At 42.6% G+C, this 22,759-nt stretch overlaps 1 protein-coding gene across 1 annotated transcript in view; it reads left to right on the forward strand.

Annotated features, from left to right (window-relative positions):
* LOC136879246 (calpain-9) overlaps nucleotides 1-11,981 on the forward strand; it is a 48,913-nt gene extending 36,932 nt beyond the window's left edge. The window contains exons 7-10 of the mRNA XM_068229000.1: nucleotides 1,604-1,778; nucleotides 7,722-7,836; nucleotides 9,280-9,431; nucleotides 10,935-11,981. Coding sequence (XP_068085101.1) covers nucleotides 1,604-1,778; nucleotides 7,722-7,836; nucleotides 9,280-9,431; nucleotides 10,935-11,153 — 661 coding nt within the window. The 3' untranslated portion in view covers nucleotides 11,154-11,981. The remainder of the gene's footprint in view (nucleotides 1-1,603; nucleotides 1,779-7,721; nucleotides 7,837-9,279; nucleotides 9,432-10,934) is intronic.
* The last annotated feature ends 10,778 nt before the right edge of the window (nucleotides 11,982-22,759 follow it).

A 22,759-nucleotide genomic window follows, 5' to 3' on the forward strand; every position in this document is an offset into this window, starting at 1 on the left:
AGATTTACTGGCACGTAAAAGAACTCATGATGGACTAAATTCCGGCACCTTGGTGTCTTCGTAAACCGTAACAGAGTGGTTAGTGGGACGTAAAGCAAATAGCATTATTATTATTATTAGATTCTGCACAAACCAAAAATGACCCCTGAACACTCTCCGTCCCCTTTAGTTCATCAAAATAATTTGCAACTTAGTTCCTTCCGCTTTTTGTCTTGAACTTAAATACTGAATTTCACAAACACGATATGTCAACCTTGTTGTCATAAGAGCAACACTGTTTTCTTAACATGGAATGAACTATAGCAAACGTGCAGGCTGTGATCGGAATTACTGATGGATGGCCATGACCGAGACACATAGCGAATGCTCTTTCATCATAATCTAGAGACGCGATGCTTTTCATTCGTAGTAGTTTGATAGGCCCTGAGTCAGTTTTCCCCTTTCGATGCAACGAATCCTACACTTGTCTCCAAATTCCATACAGATGGCTCTCGAAAATGCAAATAAATTAACCGTTATCGATTTGAGTTTCATTTCATGAAAGATGTATTAGTGATCACTCGTTCACGGGGGGAGACCTAGCTTAACGCGGAGAAAATAGGCCAATATTCATTCGATTGTTATATATGCTGCAAACGTTGTTGACAAATGCTGCACATATCCCAGGATTGCATGCTTCAGAGCAATCAGAAGCAACTTCAATAATGTCAAAATTCAAATTAAAACATTTAAAAATAAAATCTTCAAAATTTCCCGCCCTTTTAACAATATATCACGGTTTCCTTCATAACTGTCTTACTGTTTCACGGATAATTATGATTTTTTCAGAGTTTCCTCCCATAGTGTTGTACTACAATCTGAACCTCATTCACATCAATAGGATTTAAATTAGATTTTATGTAACATATTTATTTACAAAAATATTAATATTTTTTGGTGCTCGGAAGAAAAACCCGACAAAAAAATCCAAATCACAGTCTGTGTTAATGATTGAGGTTCATTTTGTAGCTGGAAGTTTGATACACACTTTAAAAAAGGAAAAGTACGTAAATTCTTATAAACTCGGAATTTATGAGGGAAACAGTGATGTATTGTTAAAAAGGTGGGAAATGTTGAAATTTTATTTTAAAATATTAAAATTTTTAAAATTCTGACATTATTGAAGTTGATTCTGGTTGCCAGGAAGTGTGCCAATACTGGGATATGTGCAACAATTGTCAATAAAAATTGTAGCTTATTTAACAATCGGATGAATATTAACCTATTTTTTCCCTTTGTTAAGCTTGATCTCCCCCCTTTAGGATATGTTTTCAATCACGTCACAGCGAAACATAAAAAAGAAGTTACAGTCCGGAAGAAAATAAAAACTACTAAAATAACCCCCGAAGAAGTGGACCTTCCCATTTTCCTCAAAAATCTAGGAATATTTATGAATATTTCCCTATAATACGAGTCTTACATGAAGAATCTGCAATCGACAAAAGGAATAACATTACTTAAAAACCCAAAATATAAATTTACATTTTGATGTTCAAAATCTATGTTTTATAGTATGCTGTCCTATTATCGTCAGTATCAAATTACGATAACTGAACATTTTCAGTGACTCTCGATGGAAGAAAGTGGCCGAGAGCGTGAGGAAAGAGATGGAGTACCACCCAGAGGACGATGGAGAGTTTTGGATTAACGTGACCGACTTCATCAAGGTGTTCCAGTATATTACCGTCGCCTGCAAGATTCCAGATAGAGAGTATGACAAGCCAGTTCCATTAAAAACCGTAAGTATCATATGTAGTAATATAACATGAATTCCTTAATGTGTCTAGAGAGAATCTGGAGCACGAGTTGTATCATTATGTTTTAATTAATTAATGATAATTCATCACGATAACATACTATCTTATATTTGCATTGCAACTCTTTGGGCGCAGTCCCCAAATATGTCGGTTGTCTGGTCAAATGTATTATTACAGATGTTTCAGTGCACTATTCCGAATAATTTATGTACAAAAAAAGTGCACATAGGTGCGGTGCAGTGGAAGTGATAGCACGAGAATGATAAAATTGAGGTGATGGACAGCTGTTGATCGTCTGAATTTCCAGATATTCCTGGATTGGCCCTCTAACCATGACTAAATAGTCTTTACAAAACGGGACACGTTACATCATCTTATATTTTCCTGTTTTACACACTAATAATAATGTTATTGGTTTTTACATCCTACTAACTACTTTTTGTACGGTTTTTGGAGGCGCCAGATTGACGAAATTTTGTCGTGCAGGAGTTATTTTTATGGGCCAGTACATCTACTGATACGAGGCTGACGTATATGAGCACCTTCAAATACCACCGGACTAAGCCAGGATCGAACCTGCCAAGTTGGCCTCAGAAGGCCAGCACTCTACCGTCTGAGTTTATCACACACTGAGGCTGCTTCCAATAACAGGGAACCTTCGAAAGTTCGAGATTCATTACGCGAATTTTCTGTTAATCGTAATTTATATTTCCCGAGTGCAATCCCTCTCCTTCCTGCAAGCGTTAGGCCCAGTGGCCAAACGAGTTGGCTCCGTGGTATGGGCCACGCAGCTGGTAGCTTATATTTGGGACAGGATGGGTTCGAACCCAAACATTGGCAGGTTTCAAAATTGTTTTCCGTGGTTTCCCCATTTTCACTACAGGTAAATTCTGGGACTGTACCTTAATTAAACTCTCAGATACTTCCTTCGCAGTAGTAGGGCCTAACCCTTTCCTATCTCACAGATACCAAAATCCCATACAGTTCGTGCGTCGTTAAACCATTACTAAAAGGATAAAAGGGCCCTTTGAGCTTTCAGTCTATAATTTCTTTGGTCTTCCTACGCTTTTGTTGCCGGAGGGGTGGTACTTTATGTGAAATTTTGACACATCTGCTCGGGTTCATACATTTCCATTCTACTCTGTGTGTAACTATTTACTTCAATAAATGGGACGTAAAGAAATCCTGCGGGACTAAATTCCGGCACCTAGGCGCCTCCGGAAACCGTAAAAGTAGTTAGTGGGACGTAAAGCCAATAACATTTATTATTATCACTTGTGTACTTTGACGTTTATGGATCTGCGAACTCTTGAGAAATCTACATTACACAGAGCTGTATTTATCCATGGATAAACACTGGAGACGCTTGTCGCACCCTTCTCGGGCAATAATTAATGACTGACAGATGAAATGAAATTATATTGGAGAATATTGCTGGAATGAAAGATGATCGGAGTACCCGGAGAAAAATCTGTCCCACCTCCGCTTTGTCCAGCACAAGTCTCACTGAAGTGACCGCTATTTGAAGCACGGCACCCAGCAGTGAGAGCCAGTGCGCTGCCGCCTGAGCCACGGGGGAACGACATTTTTCTACTTCTAGTAAAACATGTTTTCATTCCGTACCTTCTTAGGTGATGACGCCTCCCCTTAGGCCAAAGAGTTTTGGAACGGTGAAGGTGATGTTTGGAGAAGGTGAGAGGTTAGGCGGCCGTGGTCTATACTAAGAACTCTCCCAGCATTCGCAGGAGAATGGAACACCACGGAAGAAACCACGGTGGAGACCAACCCCTCTCCATCTCCCGAATGCAGAGGTGTAGAGCCGTTGCTACCTGTACTTTGCTCGGTTGGTTCATCGGAACGCACAGCTGTTGGACCACGGTCCAGGCGTGGCCGATTCCAAGCCGAGACCTCCTCTGTATTGCCTCGTCGCACTGTGAAAGGTCAATGTTCCATTCGTCCGTCACTCTTTTGTAGCTTTAATTGAAATCAAACCGAGCTCAACAGCTGCAGTCGCTTAAGTGCGGCCAGTATCCAGTATTCGGGAGATAGTAGGTTCGAACCCCACTATCGGCAGCCCTGAAGATAGTTTTCCGTGGTTTCCCATTTTCACACCAGCCAAATGCTGAGGCTGTACCGTAATTAAGGCCACGGCCACTTCCTTCACACTCCTAGCCCTTTCCTGTCCCATCGTCGCCGTAAGACCTATCTGTGTCGGTGCGACGTAAAACAACTAGCAAAAAAAAAAAAAATGAAATCAACTCGGTAATTAAAAGTATAATCTGCTAATTTGTTATCTGTTTACTGTAGTCAAGAGTACAGATAAACCGTAATCAGTATTTGTCTAAGAATCAGCAACTTCCACTACTCATTTTTCATTCATATCCCCCTGTGGGTGGGGGCGGTAGAATAGCACCCACGGTCTCCACTGCCTAAGAGGCAACTAAACGCGGCCCTATGGTCTCTTGGGAGCGTAGGTTAGCGACCACGGTGCCCTTAGCTGAGTCCTGGCATTGCTTTCATTTACTTGTGCTCCTCACTTTCATCTATCCCATCCAACCTCTCTTGGTCAGCACTTGTTCGTTTCCGACCTCGACCTTACTAGAGCAGGTCCCAAGGGCTCTGAACGTCGGAGCGTGGGTCGACGACGGGGCCCTTAGCTGAGTCCTAGCATTGCTTCCACTTACTTGCGCCAGGCTCCTCACTTTCATCTATCCTATCCGACCTCCCTTGGTCAACTCTTGTTCTTTTCCGACCCCGACGGTATTAGGTTCCCGAGGCCTAGGGAGTCTTTCATTTTCACGCCCTTCGTGGCCCTTGACTTTCTTTGGCCAATACCTTCATTTTCCGAAGTGTCGGATCCCTTCCATTTTCTCTCTCTGATTAGTGTTACATACAGGATGGTTGCCTAGTTGTACTTCCTCTTAAAACAATAATTACCACCACAACTTACCATCATATCCCTATGTATCTGTTCATTCCGAATTACGTGGCGTTTGATGGCTCTGCGGGTTGCTTTTCAAGTGAGTTGAGGTTTGATCCCTTAACTTCTTAAGAACATCTAATTTTAGGTGCTTGACTGCAGTTCTAATCATTGCCTTCAAGAACCCAAGTTTCACATCTAAAGATCAGAGACGGTACAGCGTACAGCCATTGCCTTATAAAACTTGAGGTGTGTTTCTTTCCTGGCTTCTTCTGATAGTTGAACACATTGCTTGATATTATGTGGCTATGGTAGAGTAAAATAGTATGTCCTGACGCAGGGGCTAATGACCAATATAGCTGCCTCTGTGGATCCGTGGTAGAGTGTCGGCCTCCGGATCCCAAGATAGCGGGTTCGAACCCGGCAGAGGTAGTCGGATTTTTGAAGGGCGGAAAAAAGTCCATTCGACACTCCATGTCGTACGATGTCGGCATGTAAAAGAACTCTGGTGATACATTTGGTATTTACCCGACAAAATTAATTAAATCTCAGCCATAGACGCCCAAGAGAGATCCGGTTTACTCTAGGTCCGCTAGATGGCAGACAGAGTAAACCGGAACGTCGAAATTGACGAGCAGACAGCCAGATGGCGTCAAATCGAAATGTCTGCAAACGGTAGCTGAGGCCATACGATTATTATTATTATGACCAATATGGTGGCTAGGCATGGTTTATATGAGAGTTTCTATAAGGAGCTGGGCCAGGGGCTAATGGTGGTACATAGTTCTTATAGGCATAACTCTACAGATCTACCTCAGGGATCCACAACTTGTAACCTATGACCTGTTTCTTTATTCAGCCTAAATTCCGGGAACGGAGGCAAGGGATGCAAGATGGCTGCTGTACTCTATTCGTATAAACCTAACCAGAGAGCAACCACAGAGGCTAACACTTGTAACTTAAGACCTATTAGCTTTATCAACCTAACTTTGGTGAATTGAGACAAGGGCTACTAGGCAAGATGGTTGCTGTACGTGGCCTTATTATTAACCCTGGGGAAACTGCATTAGGTTTCTTGAGGCAAGGCCCCAGGGGCTCTGAACTTTGGAGCGTGGGTTGGCGACCACGGGGCCCTCAGCTGAGTCCTGGCATTGCTTCCACTTACTTGTGCCAGGCTCCTCACTTTCATCTATCCTACCCGACCTCCCTTGGTCAACTCTTGTTCTTTTCAGACCCCGACGCTATTAGGTTTGCGAGGGCTAGGGAGTCTTTCACTTTCACGCCCTTCGTGGCCCTTGTCTTTCTTTGGCCGATATCCTCATTTTTCGAAGTGTCGGACCCCTTCCATTTCTTCTCTCTGATTAGTGTTAAATAGAGGATGGTTGCCTAGTTGTACTTCCTCTTAAAACAATAATCACCACCACCACCACCTCTTGAGGCAAGGTGGTTGCTACACATTGGTTATACATATAAGATTAATGGTGACAGTTCGGCTGCTACATCTTCCTAACAGGCTACCCTTCCCTACACCATACTGTTACAATCAACGCCCTCTATTTCGTAAACAATGCGTCCTAAAAAAAGGACTATTTTCATGCCCATAGCAGTACACAAGACCCTACCAGCAACTTCCTAGCTGTAGACTATGGCAAAGGAAAAATGTTAAAAGTTTAAAACGTCAAAAATTGAAAATCAAAAATCCAAATACAGACAGTAAATGCATACATACATTATCATTATAGACTGTTATGGCTTTCAGCGTTCAGTCTGCAAGCCTCTGTGAATTTACTAAACGTCGCCACAATCCTCGATTTGCAACTAGTGTTGTGGCCTCATTTAGTTTTATACCTCTTTAAATCGTTAGAAACCGAGTCTAACCATCGTCGTCTTGGTCTACCTCTATTTCTCTTACCTTCCATAACAGAGTCCATTATTCTCCCAGGTAACCTATCCTTCTCCATTCGCCTCACATGACCCCACCACCGAAGCCGGTTTATGCGTACAGCTTCATCCATCGAGCTCATTCCTAAATTAGCCTTTATCTCCTCATTCAGCATTCTTAAATATTTTCACAAATATCCTGAAGTTTTTCGTACGTTGCGGCAGTCTGTTATTTTACGCGATTTTGTTCAGCACTGAAGCCATCGTTTTGAATTTTTCTCACAATTTTCTTAATTCCGAAACGAGTTGGCATTCGCGCTCCAGGAAATTGTTCACTCTCACAGTAAACCGACCAATCACTACTATATATGAAGTAATCACTTCATACGCTGTGCGGAAGCTAATCGCAGACCTACTGAGTCCATGATATTACTGGGCGAACTATATCGGGTCCACCTCTGTGGTGTAGTGGTTAGCGTGATTAGCTGCCACCCCCGGAGGTCCGGGTTCGATTCCCGGCTCTGCCACGAAATTTGAAAAGTGGTACGAGGGCTGGAACGGGGTCCACTCAGCCTCGGGAGGTCAACTGAGTAGAGGTGGGTTCGATTCCCACCTCAGCCATCCTAGAAGTGGTTTTCCGTGGTTTCCCACTTCTCCTCCAGGCAAATGCCGGGATGGTACCTAACTGCAGGCCACGGCCGCTTCCTTCCCTCTTCCTTGCCTGTCCCATCCAATCTTCCCATCCCACCGCAAGGCCCCTGTTCAGCATAGCAGGTGAGGCCGCCTGGGCGAGGTACTGGTCATTCTCCCCAGTTTTATTTCCCGACCCAAAGTCTGAAGCTCCAGGACACTGCCCTTGAGGCGGTAGAGGTGGGATCCCACGCTTCGTCCGTGGGAAAAACCGACCCCGGAGGATAAACAGATTAAGAAGAAGAACTATATCGGTCAGGTGGCTGTTACATCAACTCGCCCAGATACGGCACAGGAAATAAGCGGCAACTCGACTAAGCCTCGCACTGTACTACAACTAATTTAAATAGACTGTACTTCATTCTGCAAAGAGGATATCATAAAAACTACCCGCTGGTTTTATCCTAATATTTGCTCTGTATTTTTCTTTACAGTTGCTCTCATTGCGAAATGCCTGGGTGAAAGGAAGAACTGCAGGAGGTTCCATAGGAGATGATATGAAGAAGTATGCTACTAACCCACAGTATCTGTTGACTGTCAAAGAAACAGGTAACCTCACAAACACATATGAACCGTTTATTCCCCCAAGTAGTCAAAGTTAATATTGGCAGTTTTGAAATATTGAAAGGTTTCGTATATTCGCACCATACAATCTAGGAAGCACGTAGTTAAACTTATCAAAATTTATACAGTTTTCATACTGAATGAAAAAACAATAATTTATGTGCAAAGCATTGATTTATAACTCGGAAAACAATATAATATTTGTAAAATAAAATTTCGTAGATAATATTTTGTTACTTTTTTACTCCAAATCAGCGACTAAATAGTTCCAGATTTATGTTTTAATATTTCTGGCCTTTTTTAAATTACATGTCAATTTCAGTAGGACAAAGTTTCAATACTGTAACAAGAGTAATAATCATTAATAAAACTATATAAAATACAACTGTATTTATTTTTACTGAATATACATAAAACTAGATTTCCTCAAAATGTAATTGGAAATTCTCGATGCTCTAAAATAGCAGCTAGATACAGTTAGCCCGATATAGGCTTCCCCGCACAACAGAAAAGCTGTACAAAAGGCAGTAAGTAAGGCCCATCTCAAAACGTTCCCTTTTATGCAGAGCCAAGTTCAGTTCTCTACATCTTTTTACGAAATATTACTGCACTGTACAAACCATATCCATCCCTATAGCTGTCGGGAGAGAACTGCAACCTGATTGGTCCAAGAGACCATTTTCTTTTGACAGAAAAGGACGGTCGCTTTATAATAGAAAATGGGCTAGGTTAGGACTAATTCTCCCCTGTGGGTGGGGGTGGTAGAAAAACAACCACGGTATCCCCTGCCTGTCGTAAGAGGCAACTAAAAGGGGCCCCAGGGGCTCTGAACTTTGGAGCGTGGGTTGGTGACCACGGGGCCCGTAGCTGAGTCCTGGCATTGCTTCCACTTAGTTGTGCTAGACTCCTCTCGTTCATCTATCCTATCCGACCTCCCTTGGTCAACTCTTGTTCTTTTCCGACCCCGACGCTATTAGGTTTGCGAGGGCTAGGGAGTCTTTTCATTTTCACGCCCCTCGTGGCTCTTGTCTTTCTTTGGCCGATACCTTCATTTTTCGAAGTGTTGGACCCCTTCCATTTTTTCTCTCTGATTAGTGTTATATAGAGAATGGTTGCCTAGTTGTACTTCCTCTTAAAACAATAATCACCACCACCATCACCAACACTACCTTAGGATTAATTTAAGACATGCCACTTCACCGCCATTTTGTATAGTCTCATCAAATCGAAACTTAAACGAGTTTTTCACAGTATTTTATAATTATGGCACGCAAATGCTGTACAGCCGATGTGATAGTTTAGGCCATATACTGTCGTTACTAGTTTGAGCGTTTCCCGATGCTCCCCTCACTTCAGTTTTATGCAGAAATATTATTATATTCTACGTGATAATTAATAACCTCCTGATTCTACCCACTTCTGTTCCAGACGACGATGATGTCTGTCAACCAGGAGAGGCACCAGATCAACATGCTCATCATAAGCACACCTGCAATGTAATTGTCGAGTTGGTACAAGAACACAATCGCAAGAAATTCCAAGAGTTCTACTATATTGGCTTCTATGTTTATCCATATAAGGTAACTATGGCGCTAGTCTGCAAAAACATGAATAAGATTTGTGGAGAGGAAAAGGTGAAGGGAACAGGGGATAGGCTATAGTGGATTGCCAAATTATTCCGGGAATTGAGTTTCATAATCAGTCTCAACCTGTCACTTTCTGTAATTCATAAGTAACAATACATTGTACTAAGCTCTTAGAATTTAGTGAGTGACTTGTCTTAAAAAACTAACAGTAGCTTATTGAAATGAAAAGGATATCGAAGGAACGGTTGATAACTAAAGAGAGAGTTAGGGAACCCCGGACCGGAAATATCTTAGTCTCTGGGTATAAACCAATCTTGTTTTGGGATATGTATAAACGTGAGATTAAAATACTTAATAATCTTTGTGTGGAGATATAATACCTTTATTTACCTGCACTGTACACACATGTTATGTCCGACTCCTTGGATGAATGGTCAGCGTACTGGCCTTCGGTTCAGAGGGTTCCGGGTTCGATTCCCGGCCGGTTCGGAGATTTTAATCGCTTCTTATTAATTCTTATGGCTCGGAGACTGGGTGTATGTGTTCGTCCCAACACTCTCCTCATCATATTCTAACAACACATTACACCACCAACCACGACAGAAACATGCAATAGTGATTACATCCCTTCATATAGTGTTGTTGTCAGGAAGTGCATCCGGCCTTAAAACAGGGCCAGATCCACATGTGTGACTCAGTTCGCACCCGTGACACCACAGGTGTGGGAAAAAGTGGTAACAAAAGAAGAAGAAAGGCTGTATGCACACGCTATGAAGAAATGTAGAACAGTGTTCCCCAGCTTCGATGAAGGAATGACTACGTCGCCGTAAGTTCTGCGCATCCTCTCAAACATATCTGGCGTCATTATAACCATGTTACTAGCAGTGAGAATTGTTGCCAGGACCTATTTTCAGTCTCAAGTGGGATCAGATCAGGAGGACGAGGTTGCCAGCCTGCAGGATCCCCCTCTTCCTTTCTACTTTTACGGGGACATCTGATTAAAATGGCCATGACTAGCACGTGAAAAGTAGCACGTGTTGAATTCACATGCGTTGACAAACCTGCTACCTACAAAAAAACGGCGCCGGCGTATAAGATGCGACAGACGTTTCTAGACCGGTGTTCCCTATCTCAAATTGGTGCATGTGCCTTTATCCAGCATTCATGAAATTATGTATCATAATCAGGAGGTAAGAACCACGTATAGAAAAGGGTTAGTTGAGTTTCTGTGTAATTGTACACAGCAAAGATCCAAACCACATTGTTATGACCACTATTGATGTACGCCTATTCTAAATACAAGAGTGACTGTAAAAAAACATATGGGCTGGACCTTAATGAACTACATGTCTGTTTCTAAACTTCATGTCCCTGAGAATTTCTTCTAAACATATTTCGTAATTCCAATATTCTCAGATAATATGACTCATTTTGGGTTATAAATTCCTGCACTGATTACTATTCTGCAAATTAATTCTCTGTGATTTTCCATTACAGAAACCAAAGCCTGCTAAAAGGCTGTCTGCTGGTGACTTGAAGGAGTTTCAACCGGTTGGATTTGCCGAGCACATGCCAATAAGTTCTGCAGTGGGCAGATTTGATTTAGAGCCGGGATCATATGTCATCATCCCCTGTACCGACGAACCCGATTTGAGTCGGGACTTTTTGCTCCGTGTGTACTGCCACAAGCCCATCACTTTTAAAGAGCTCTGTTAATTGTTCCCACATGAATCTGAGTACCAGAAAGGTTGTAAACATTTTATTCATGACTTACCAAAGAATTAGTTAATACCAAAGAGCATATTATATTAGCTAAATAAATCATTATTACTTGTAAGATTTTGCTGGTGAGACCTGGTGCTTACAGTGCACTATGCCTTCTGGTATGGGCTAGAGCAATTTTATTACTTTCATTGATCTGTCATACTCTTAACCTTGGCTTTGCTAATATGAAAGTGACTGATGTATGAGCGATGTTTGTAATGTCATTCCTTATGAAACCAGTCCCTGCTATGAATGACGTGAATGTGTTTCTCGTAGAGCTTGTTGGTGCATGCATTTCAATGGGCTTGCAGACTGATATGGCTGAGTGTGGAAAGGACTCATTCCTTATTTCCTATTACTCCCCTTCGGTGGTGCCAAGGCCATCTATGGCAGATAATGGTGGAACTGCTGAGCATCCAGCCAGCCTTCGGGCTGAGGACTGGAAAGTAGGGGAATTAGTCTGTATACAAACCCAGCGAATTTCCGTGACAAACTTGATGCATAACGCAAACATTGAACTGATTATGTATCTTAAACGGGAATTATTGAACTTTAATATTAATATAGTACTTTTACTGGCAGAGGATCAGATATATTTGGTTGGTTGAAAATATGAATTTTTTTCTTCTTAATTCCCGCTTGTTATGGTAATGAAGCGCAGAGGTTGGGTGATGGTATGCATCAAATGCATTTTTCACAAATACAGACGGAACTCATACATTCATGTATTTAATTATGTATTTACTCATTCTGAATTAATGGATTAAAATAATAACAAAAAACTCAAAATGGTGCAACTTATTGCTTTATTCAAAGAGAGAAGCTTCTATTAACACCTCTCCTGAATTGAATATGTTAATCCTATTCAGGCTAGTTCCCTGTGGGACCCTCAGTGACATTTCTGGATAATCAGCATCTCCTGAAGCCTCCTGGTGTTAGATCATAAAAGAAGGCTAGCATACGAATACAAGATGGTTCGGGGTAGGACACTGAACGAAAGTCAAAGGCTGGGACTGAGGCTGTGGAAATGGTTGTGTTACGGCGGAGAATGAGAGCTAGCTACCAATTTAAATCGGCTGACGAATGAGTATGTAAGCACATAGATGGCTGCGGAAAGAATTTGTTTCGGATGGGATCGGTGCTCGAGAACTGAGATGGTACGGACACGTACAACGAATGGAGGAACAGCGGTGGTCACAGTGTTTGCTCAACTGGAGAAGTCAGGGGAGTGCAAGGACAATCTGGAGCTAAACCCAGGTGGGGTAGCCAAGGGTGAGGGTTAGAACCCCTCCCCTCACAATGGGTATTTTACGAAAAGAAAATCAATAGAAACTGACAATAAACAATAAACTAAACAAACATTCGGTGTCATAATTGTAGATCTAACAGATCTGTTTAATATATTTTGTAAGAAGCCTCGAAATTTGGATATTAGATTGTAAGCAGGACATACCATTCGCTGTAAAATGATTGACCTTGATCGTATTGTTCTTGTTCTGTGCTGTATTTTAATGTAAGATGTTTTAGTGTACTGGAATCTGAATATCAACAGTGGCCTTATAATGAATGACAAGTCTTGTTTGCGCGCACCACACACGCACAAGCGCCTTCATTGTGTTCTATCATCTTTCTGTAACTATAACCCCCCCCTCCCCCCACAATCCCTCTATCGGCCAATCCTGGCTACTCTACTGGCTAAAGCCATGGGAAGGAGAGGTATATCCGAAGAAGACTGACAAGATGGGAATATATGGTATCTGAGAACAGGCACCTGGTGAAAAGTACAAAGTAAAGTGAGTAAATAAGAATACAATTCTTCACTTCGCTTTCAATTTGATAATGGAGTTGGTTTACGACTTAGACTAATCTACTAGTGCTCAGTTAAATTCACCTGTTTCCTCAAAGTCGACATAAAAATACCTAAACTTTTGCCTACCTCCTATATTCCTATCATAGCTCCTAGGGTATTATATAAGGTTTCGTCCAAGAACGAATTCATTTCCATTTTTCTTTGGTAATTACGTGGTATCATTCTTAGCACATAAACGGAAAACTGTTGTATTAGCATCCGTTCAAATTTAGTAGCATAATAATCCCGTTACCGAGCTCGATAGCTGCAGACGCTTAAGTGCGGCCAGTATCCAGTAATCGGGAGATAGTGGGTTCGAACCCCACTGTCGGCAGCCCTGAAGATGGTTTTCTGTGGTTTCCGATTTTCACACCAGGCAAATGCTGGGGCTGTACCTTAATTCAGGCCACGGCCGCTTCCTTCCCATTCCTAGGCCTTTCCCATCCCATCGTCGCCATAAGACCTATCTGTGTCGGTGCGACGTAAAGCAAATGGCAAAAAAAAAAAAAAAATCCCCTTCGTTTTTAAACCTCTATTTCTACCAGGTAAGATTATAAATCAGTATCAGTAACTTCCACATGTAGGCACACACTATATATCTCAATGTAATAGCCCCAGGGGCTCTGAACTTTGGAGCGTGGGTTGGCGACCACGGGGTCCTCAGCTGGGTCCTGGCATTGCTTCCACTTACTTGTGCCAGGCTCCTCACTTTCATCTATCCTATCCGACCTCCCTTGGTCAACTCTTGCTCTTTTCAGACCCCGACGCTATTAGGTTTGCGAGGGCTAGGGAGTCTTTCATTTTCACGCCCTTCGTGGCCCTTTTCTTTCTTTGACCGATATCTTCATTTTTCGAAGTGTCGGATCCCTTCTATTTTTCCTTCTGATTAGTGTTATATAGAGGATGGTTGCCTAGTTGTACTTCCTCTTAAAACAATAATCACCACCACCACCTCTCAATGTAATAATCTATATATCTATGTATATAAATAGACGTGTGTGTTCGTGTATTTCACCTTGCATCCACCCACCGCAGACCACTGGTTATTTTTTTTTGTTGGTATTATCCTGGAGTCTCCTATCGTGCAATTTAGTGGTTCTGTGTCGGTAGCTGTGGTAGTGTGGGAAATATGGGAGTTAAAATTGGCCGACTATATATAAAAATAAACGTGTGTGTTCGTATATTTTACTTTGAAGCCACAACTGTCCATCGCAGACCACTGGTTTTTGTGTGTGGTAGTAGGCTCGAGTCTCCCATCGTGTACTATAGTACTTGTGTGTATGTATCCGTGATGGTGTGGCAGATATAGGGGTTGAAATTGGCCGACTATACACAAAATTAGTCGTGTGTGTGTGTGTGTGTGTGTGTGTGTGTGTGTGTGTGTGTGTGTGTGTGTGTATTTCACCTTGCAGCCACAACTACCCTTCTCAGACCACTAGGGATTGTGGGTGGTAGTAGCCTCGAGTCTCCCATCACGCACTGTTGTGATTGCCTGTCGGTGGCTGTGGAGGTATGGGAGATGTGGGACTCGAAAATGGCCAACAACACATAAAATACCTCCGTGTGTTCGTATATTTTATCCTGGAGCTTCAAATTCCCACCGAAGACCACTGGTGTTTGTGTGTGGTAGTAGCCTCGAGTTCCCCATCGTGCACAATGGTGGTTGCGTGTAGGTAGCTGTGGTGGTATGGTAGATATGAGGGTAGAAAGTGACCAAATACATATAAAAATAGACGGGTGTGTTCGTATATTTCACCTTGCAGCCACAACTACGAGACTCAGATCACTGGCGATTATGTGCGGTGGTAGCCTCAGGTCTCCCATAACGCACTTTGATGATTGCGTGTCGGTGGCTGTGGTGGTATGGAAGATGTGAGGGTTAAAATGGCCGATGATACATAAAAATAGGCGCGTGAGTTTGTATATTTCACCTTGGAGCCACAAATACCCACCGCAGACCACGGGTGTTGGTGTGTGATAGTAGCCTCGAGTCTGCAATCGTGCACTATAGTAGTTGCGTGTCGGTAGCTATGATGGTGTGGGAGATGTGGGGGTTGAAAGTGACCGACCATATAAAAATAAACGCGTGTTCCTATATTTCACCTGGCCTCAGGGGCTCTGAACTTTGGAGCGTGGGTTGGCAACCACGGGGCCCTCAGCTGAGTCCTGGCATTGCTTCCACTTACTTGTGCCAGGCTCCTCACTTTCAGCTATCCTATCTGACCTCTCTTGGTCAACTCGTGTTCTTTTCGGACCCCGACGCTATTAGGTTTGCGAGGGCTAGGGAGTCTTTCATTTTCACGCCCTTCGTGGCCCTTGTCTTTCTTTGGCCGATACCTTCATTTTTCGAAGTGTCGGATCCCTTCCAATTTTCTCTCTCTGATTAGTGTTATATAGAGGATGGTTGCCTAGTTGTACTTCCTCTTAAAACAATAATCGCCGGGCTGAGTGGCTCAGACGGTTAAGGCGCTGGCCTTCTAACCCCAACTTGGCAGGTTCGATCCTGGCTCAGTCCGGTGGTATTTGAAGGTGCTCAAATACGACAGCCCCGTGTCGGTAGATTTACTGGCACGTAAAAGAACTCCTGCGGGACTAAATTCCGGCACCTCGGCGTCTCCGAAGACCTTAAAAAGTAGTTAGTGGGACGTAAAGCAAATAACATTATTATTATAAAACAATAATCACCACCACCACCACCATCTGCCACGAAATTTGAAAAGTGGTACGAGGGCTGTAACAGGGTACACTCAACTTCGGGAGGTCAACTGAGTAGAGGTGGGTTCGATTCCCACCTCAGTCATCCTCTAAGTGGTTTCCGTGGTTTCCCACTTCTCATCCAGACATATGCTGGGATGGACCTGACTTAAGGCCAGGGCCGCTTCCTTTCTTCTTCCTTGTCTGTCCCCTCTAATCTTCCCACCCCACCTCACAAGCAGAAATCCCCCTGTGGGAGGAGGCGGTAGAATAAAACCCACGGTATCCCCTGCCTGTCGTAAGAGGCGAATAAAAGGGGCCTCAGGGGCTGTGAACTTTGGAGCATGGGTTGGCGACCACGGGGCCCTCAGCTGAGTCCTGGCATTGCTTCCACTTACTTGTGCCAGGCTCTTCACTTTCATCTATCCTATCCGACCTCCCTTTGCCAACTCTTGTTCTTTTCAGACCCCGACGGTATTACATATGGGGGCCTAGGAAGTCTTTCATTTTCATGCCCTTCGTGGCCCTTGTCTTCATTTGGCCGATACCTTCATTTTTCGAGGAGTTAGACCCCTTCCATTTTTCCTCTCTGATTAGTATTATATATAGAGGGTGGTTGCCTAGTGGTAATTCCTCTTAAAACTATAATCACCATCACCACAAGCAGAAAAGGCCACCTGGTCGAGTTACTGGTCCTCCTTCCCTATTGTATCCCCCGACCCAAAGTCTCACGCTCCAGGACGCTGCCGTTGAGGCGGTAGAGGTGGGATCCCTCGCTGAGTCCGAGGGAAAAACCGAACCTGGAAGGTAAACTGATTAAGAAAGAAAGAAAGAAAGAAAGAAAGAAAGAAAGAAAGAAAGAAAGAAGGAAAGAAGATACTTAAAGAAACAGCTCCTTAACAATATCAATGAGGCAGTCATCCTAAACGGCAAAGAAATAGGATCCCCCTGTGGGTGGGGGCTGTAGAATAACACCCACGGTATCCCTTGCCTGTCGTAAGAGGCGACTAAAAGGGGCCTCAGGGGCTCTGGACTTTGGAGCGTGGGTTGGCGTCTACGAGGCCCTAAGCTGAGTCCTGGCATTGCTTCCACTTACTTGTGCCAGGCTCCTCACTTTCATCTATCCTATCCGACCTCTCTTGTTTAATTCTTGTTCTTTTCCGACCCCGACGCTATTAGGTTTGCGAGGGCTAGGGAGTCTTTCATTTTCACGCCCTTCGTGGCCCTTGTCTTCCTTTTTCCGATACCTTCATTTTTCGAAGTGTCGGACCCCTTCCATTTTTTTCTCTCTGGTTAGTGTTATATAGAGGATGGTTGCCAAGTTGTACTTCCTCTTAAAACAATAATCCCCACCACCACCGCAAAGAAATAGGAAAATCGATTTTCATACCAAGGCTTCAATTGTTCTCAAACGATTACAATTTCCAGTGAGATAAGCTTATAGTATGACTATCAATAACGCTCGAGGTCAATTGCGGAGTTAATTTGAAGGATTCCTGTTTCACACATGGTCACCTCTACGTTGCTTTCTCCCGTGTCGGACAAGCAGAGAATCTGTTTGTGCCTGCGGTAGATAACAAGACATCGAATGTAGTGTATAAGAACGTATTTTTATGAAATGACTTAGAATGTAAGATTTTTATGTACCCGGAAAAGAGAATAAAAAGAAAGGAATAAACAGAAAAAGAGTGGTCCAGCTAGTTCCATATAAAACGCAGGCAAGTCAATAAGTATCTGCAATTTTGCTCTGTTTGTCTTTAGGTTACCTCTATGGAGTTGTGTGCTCACCAGCCGCTAGATGGCACCGCTGTCTACGTCTGTGGTAGGTTTCAGCATTATTAGATCGGTACAGCTTGCGCTGTTGTGATGTAAAGATGGCCGCACCACTCTCTGTTTGCACCAAAGAAGAACAGCGTTCCGTAATCAGTTTTTTTGTGGTCTAAGAACCATGGCTGACGTGCATATGGTTTGCCATGTTATCAATAGCCACTCGTCCGTGTTTCAGCATCATATCACGCATTTGTTCAACATTGGCATCAGTTACATCTGCAGATGGACGCCCGGATCTTTCCTCATTCTTTACGCTCGTGCAACCCCTTTCGAACTGTTCAATCCACTGGTAAACACTTCGCTGTGGCAAAACATTGTCCCCGTATTGTGCTGAAAGTCTTCTATGAATTTACGCTCCTGGTATACCTTCAGACCAGAAATATACCTCGTATCAACATATTGCCTATATGAACCATAACGGCAAGGCTATCGGTCTTCAAAGTGCCAAAATGTTAACTTCTAAACAATTGAAACTACACCCCACATCAAGGTGTCGTCCAAGGTTAGAAAGAACGGAAATTAGTGTGAGTCCCGCAGGTTAAGCTTGTACTCTCAGGCTTCGAACTAGGATCTGTACTGTTAACGGCCTTAGCTCTGGGGTCGAACCTGAAGTCTATAAGGTTATGTCTGAACAATGAGCCAGCGTAAGGTCATGTGAGGTTAAGAGCGTATGTATTAAACCTTACACCACCTTCCTAGTCCCGTATCACCATCTTGTTCCAAGTTCAGCTCTAAGCTCTATACCATAGTACATTCCCTTTTCTCCTTTGTCCTATTGCCCTTTTGCCTTTTTGACATTTTGACATTTTGCTCTTTTGCCCGTTTACTCTTTTGCCCTTTCCCTTTCTACACTTTAGTCCTTTTACCTTTTAGCCCTTTTTCCCTTTGGTCCTTTAGCTATTTAGCCGTCTGCCCTTTCAACATTTAGCCCTTTTTGCCCTTTTGCTATTTCTGCGGTCGGTCTGCTCCAAGACCTAAGGTCGCCTTTCAGCGTTAAGCCCCCTACGAATAACGCATATATACTAAGTCTTACACCATCTCCCTAGTTCTATTTGTACCCACTATCTTGTTCCGAGTTCAGCTTCCAGCGTTACGGCCCCTATGAATAAAGCACATGTGTTGTACCTTACACAATCACCCTAGTCCCATGTGTAGCCGCCATCTTTTTCCGAGTTCAGCTTCCAGCGTTATGCCCCCTATGAATGAAGGACATGTATTAAGCCTTTCACCATTTCACTAGTCCTCTCAGTACAATGTGTGTAGTCGCCATCTTGTATGTAGCCGCTATCTTGTTCAAGAATCCAAGTTCAGCTCCAAGCCCCCTGAGGCTGCCTTCCACCTTACGCCACTATGAATGAAGCACATTCATTAGGTCATATTTTACACCATCTCCCTAGTCCCATTAGTACAACTTGTAGCCGCTAAGCTCGTGTAGGGATGGGCAATCGTTAGGTTAACGCATGGTTAGCATGCAGTTAAGCCTAAGAAGTAAAGTTATATCCGAGCTGGTGTAGGGAAGGACAGTCAGCCAAAGTTCAAACGTATGCATATTTTTTCACATGCAGACCGGATAATAACATGTATGAATACCTGCACAAAAAGCTACATTCAAACATTTGTGCTAGGTTAGTAAACATTGCTCTTTGCAGAAACAATTCTGCTGAGACGTGACATTGTACGCTTCACAATACTTTTTCAGCATTCCTTTTTCCTGTAGTGGATTGAGCAGTTAGGTGACACTAGTCTTTGGGTCAAGAAAAAATCTAGTGTTCGATTTCCTGGTTATGTTATGCTTCAGTCTATGAGAGTTCCAATGGCATAATTGCGATACTGATTTAATTACCTTTTCTATTGAGTATTCAGTACGAAGATGGGATGGATCGTCTAAATTGTTATTAGGGTGCGTGACTGTGCATAAGTCGCAAACGTGTGGAAACAATGAACTTTTTATTCTCTGTCTCAGCAAATACTTCCAAGTCTAATCACCTTGCTCGTGCAGTTAATTTTTTGCTAAAATGCATATCCTGCCACATCACTTTAGCAACATTCTCACTCCGTTCACAATTAATCTTCAAGGATTTTTCGTTATACACTTAAGCTCTATAGTTCTGAGTCCAGGTGAGCTCCTGGTTCGAATCCTAGTCGGGGTGGGGATTTTCCACACCTCAAATTAAGTGTTTCGTATTAAACAATAGCACTTGAGCTGTGTGTACATCCAAGTAAGCTCCAGGTTCCAAACTCAATTCGGTCAGCGATTTTTTGCGCTAAAGCTTTTAACGTACAGTCATGCTTGTTTACAGCCCACGTAGAGGAGTCTCAGATTCGATTCCCAGTCAGATCGGCGATTTTTTGTATTTCGAATGTTGGGTGTCTTTTTTGAATTTTACTCGCAATCATTTGTGATACTCAGCAGTCCACGGGAAAGAGTGCTGTGTTCGATTTTCTCGTCATGTTAGCGCGAACATTTTTTTCGGTTCTGAACACAAAGTTTTAATCTCTTAGTGATATCAACATTACAATAGGCAATTGAAAGTCTCTAGAGTTCAAATCTATAAGCACGAAATGTTCAAGTTAAAAAATTCAGTGTTCCAAACACTAAAAACCAATAGCGCGTTACGCATCAGTTCAGTATTGGACTCCGCAGTCGCTTAACTTCGAGCCTCAAAGATGCTTTCCAGTATTACGCCCCCATATGTATAAAAGAAATGTAATAAACCTAACATCAACTCCCTAGCCCCGTGCTACCATCTTGTTCCAAGTTCAGTTCAAGCCCCTGAGGTTGCCTTCCAATCTTTCACCCTCTGAATAAAGCATTTGTACTAAGTCTTACATCATCTCACTAGTCCTATTAGTGCAACGTGTAGTCACTAACCTAGAGTAGGGAAGGGCAACCGGTTAAGTTATCCCCCTGGTCAGCGTAAGGATATGCCTGCACTTTTTGCCAGGGTGTAGTGAAGGGCAACCAGTTATGTTAACGCCTAGTCAGGGCAAGGCTATGCGTGCATTTTTAGCTATTAACATCATATAAAGTTTGGTCTACTTACTCAGCTCCAAAAGCCCTTGGACCATGTCTCATTGTGTCTAGTTAGCTTAAGCCTGGGATCGAATCTCAAATTTCAGACCTTAACACCCAGGTAATTTTAAGCCTTGCATCATATGCGTGCCTCTTAGGTTAAGCTAGCACTCTTGTGCATAATCTCATTGGCAGTTAGGTTAAGCTGGCATTCTTGGGTATCAAACTTGGGACTGTAAATATAACGCCCTTAATCCTAGGGTCGAATCCAGGACCTGTGAGTTTAAGCTTGTAGTCGAATCCGTACGTGTTAGGTTAAGCTTTACAAATACTATTTGTTCGGGGCGTCGATCTATAGAGTCACCTCAAAAAATTTTACTCTTGATCACAATAAATTTAAACACTTTCCCAATTTAAATCTTTTTAAATTACTCAGTCCGAACGAAGTATTCTTGGTTATGTTGGACATATCTCAGTATAAAAATGCAGTCGTGCAAAAGATCATGATCTGTACTTACAGTCTTCCAACCTATACATAAGATATGATAAGGCAAGCCGCAATCAAACTAGAAATCGGCGACAAATTCAACCAGGATCGAATATCTCCAAGGTTTCTCCTCTCTTTTCTCTTTTGGTTGTGTTTTAAATTGCTATCTGCGACCAGCCACAACGAGTCTTCTTCGACAGTTCTCAACAACTACAAACAAACAAGCATCAAAAAACATTGTCCCCCACGATCGATACAGCCACTGGCGAATCTGTAGTGCATTGTACGCACCTAGATGGCAACACAGTGTAGCTCAGAAGGAACACACCGATTGATAATTATCGCACAGTGCCAGTCGTCCGAACTACTAAGAGCAGATTAGCTCTTCAGATGAAACACATCCTTACGATGCGTCGATAAATGCAGTTCCATACCAAACTGCATTTTGATAGCAATTTCAAGTTACACATCCTACAAATTACGTAATAAACACGTCATAGCCTCCCCCTACCCGGCTTCAATACGGGTGAGGAACACAGCTCACCAGAGTACTGTTTCAAACAGAAGGTTATCACATGAAAAATTTTCATTAGAAGATTTAACTTAATTTGATACCCTTACTTGACACATAGTAGCAGTTACAGACACCGTTGACATAATCTGGGAGAGATCCAGTCGGTTACCAATAGTTTATCCTCGATTTAGTCTATGATGTATCACTGTCGATTCATGGCAACACATCTCCAACTAGTCACTTTACCACAGAACTGCAACAGTTAGTTTTCATACCGGTAGCACATCAATGAAAACGTTTTCGAAATTTACGTTGCACCAAGCTTCAAGAGAAAGAGACTTACTGATAATCGGGGCTCAACAGTAATTATCTAGACAAAAATTGTACACAATTGACACAGGTTCGAGACTCCCAAGCTAGAGAAGTCAGGGTTACCTCACTTCATGACACACAAGGAAAGAAAGATTACATAGACCCCAGGAAAAAAATAAGAAGGGAATGAAAGCGGACGGGTAAAAAATTGAATGAGTCAGTGCACCGATGTAAATAAATAAATAAATAAATAAATAAATAAATAAATACAATCGAATCCCTTCATCAACATATCAGGCAACATCACCATCAATCATCCAGAATAATGAGTAAACGCATCCAGGTACGACTTTCAGAAAGCATACCATTAAAATAACATTACAGACTCAGAACATAAGAAATCAAAATTCAAAACCAAAATCAAATTAGAACATTAGAGCCTCAGAACTACAAATCAGTGAGTAGATTCAAAATACCCTAAAATATATAACCAAGTCATGTAATTTATTTCCAGCTGGACTTGTTCACATCTCATACGTACGCAATACACAACCATGAAGAAGAACAATAAAGGTAGGAATTCATCACACTGGCAGAATAATAACAGAGTAGTAACACCCTAAATTCATGTCTTTTAAAATAAAAACACGCCAAGCAAGGAGAAACCTGATGAACCCATTTGGAAACCTCGAGCTCAATTAGATGGAGGGTACGCTTTAGGTTTGTCATCGACAACAGATTCACCAAATAACACCAAGCAAAGCATAACACAAAGACAGAAGAGGCAATAACTCAATACAAGATAACCATAAACATCATGGGAGGGACAGGACAGAAGTATTTTGGAACAGTACACATG

This window comes from Anabrus simplex, chromosome 8, assembly GCF_040414725.1.
Source record: "Anabrus simplex isolate iqAnaSimp1 chromosome 8, ASM4041472v1, whole genome shotgun sequence".
Lineage (NCBI taxonomy): Eukaryota > Metazoa > Arthropoda > Insecta > Orthoptera > Tettigoniidae > Anabrus > Anabrus simplex.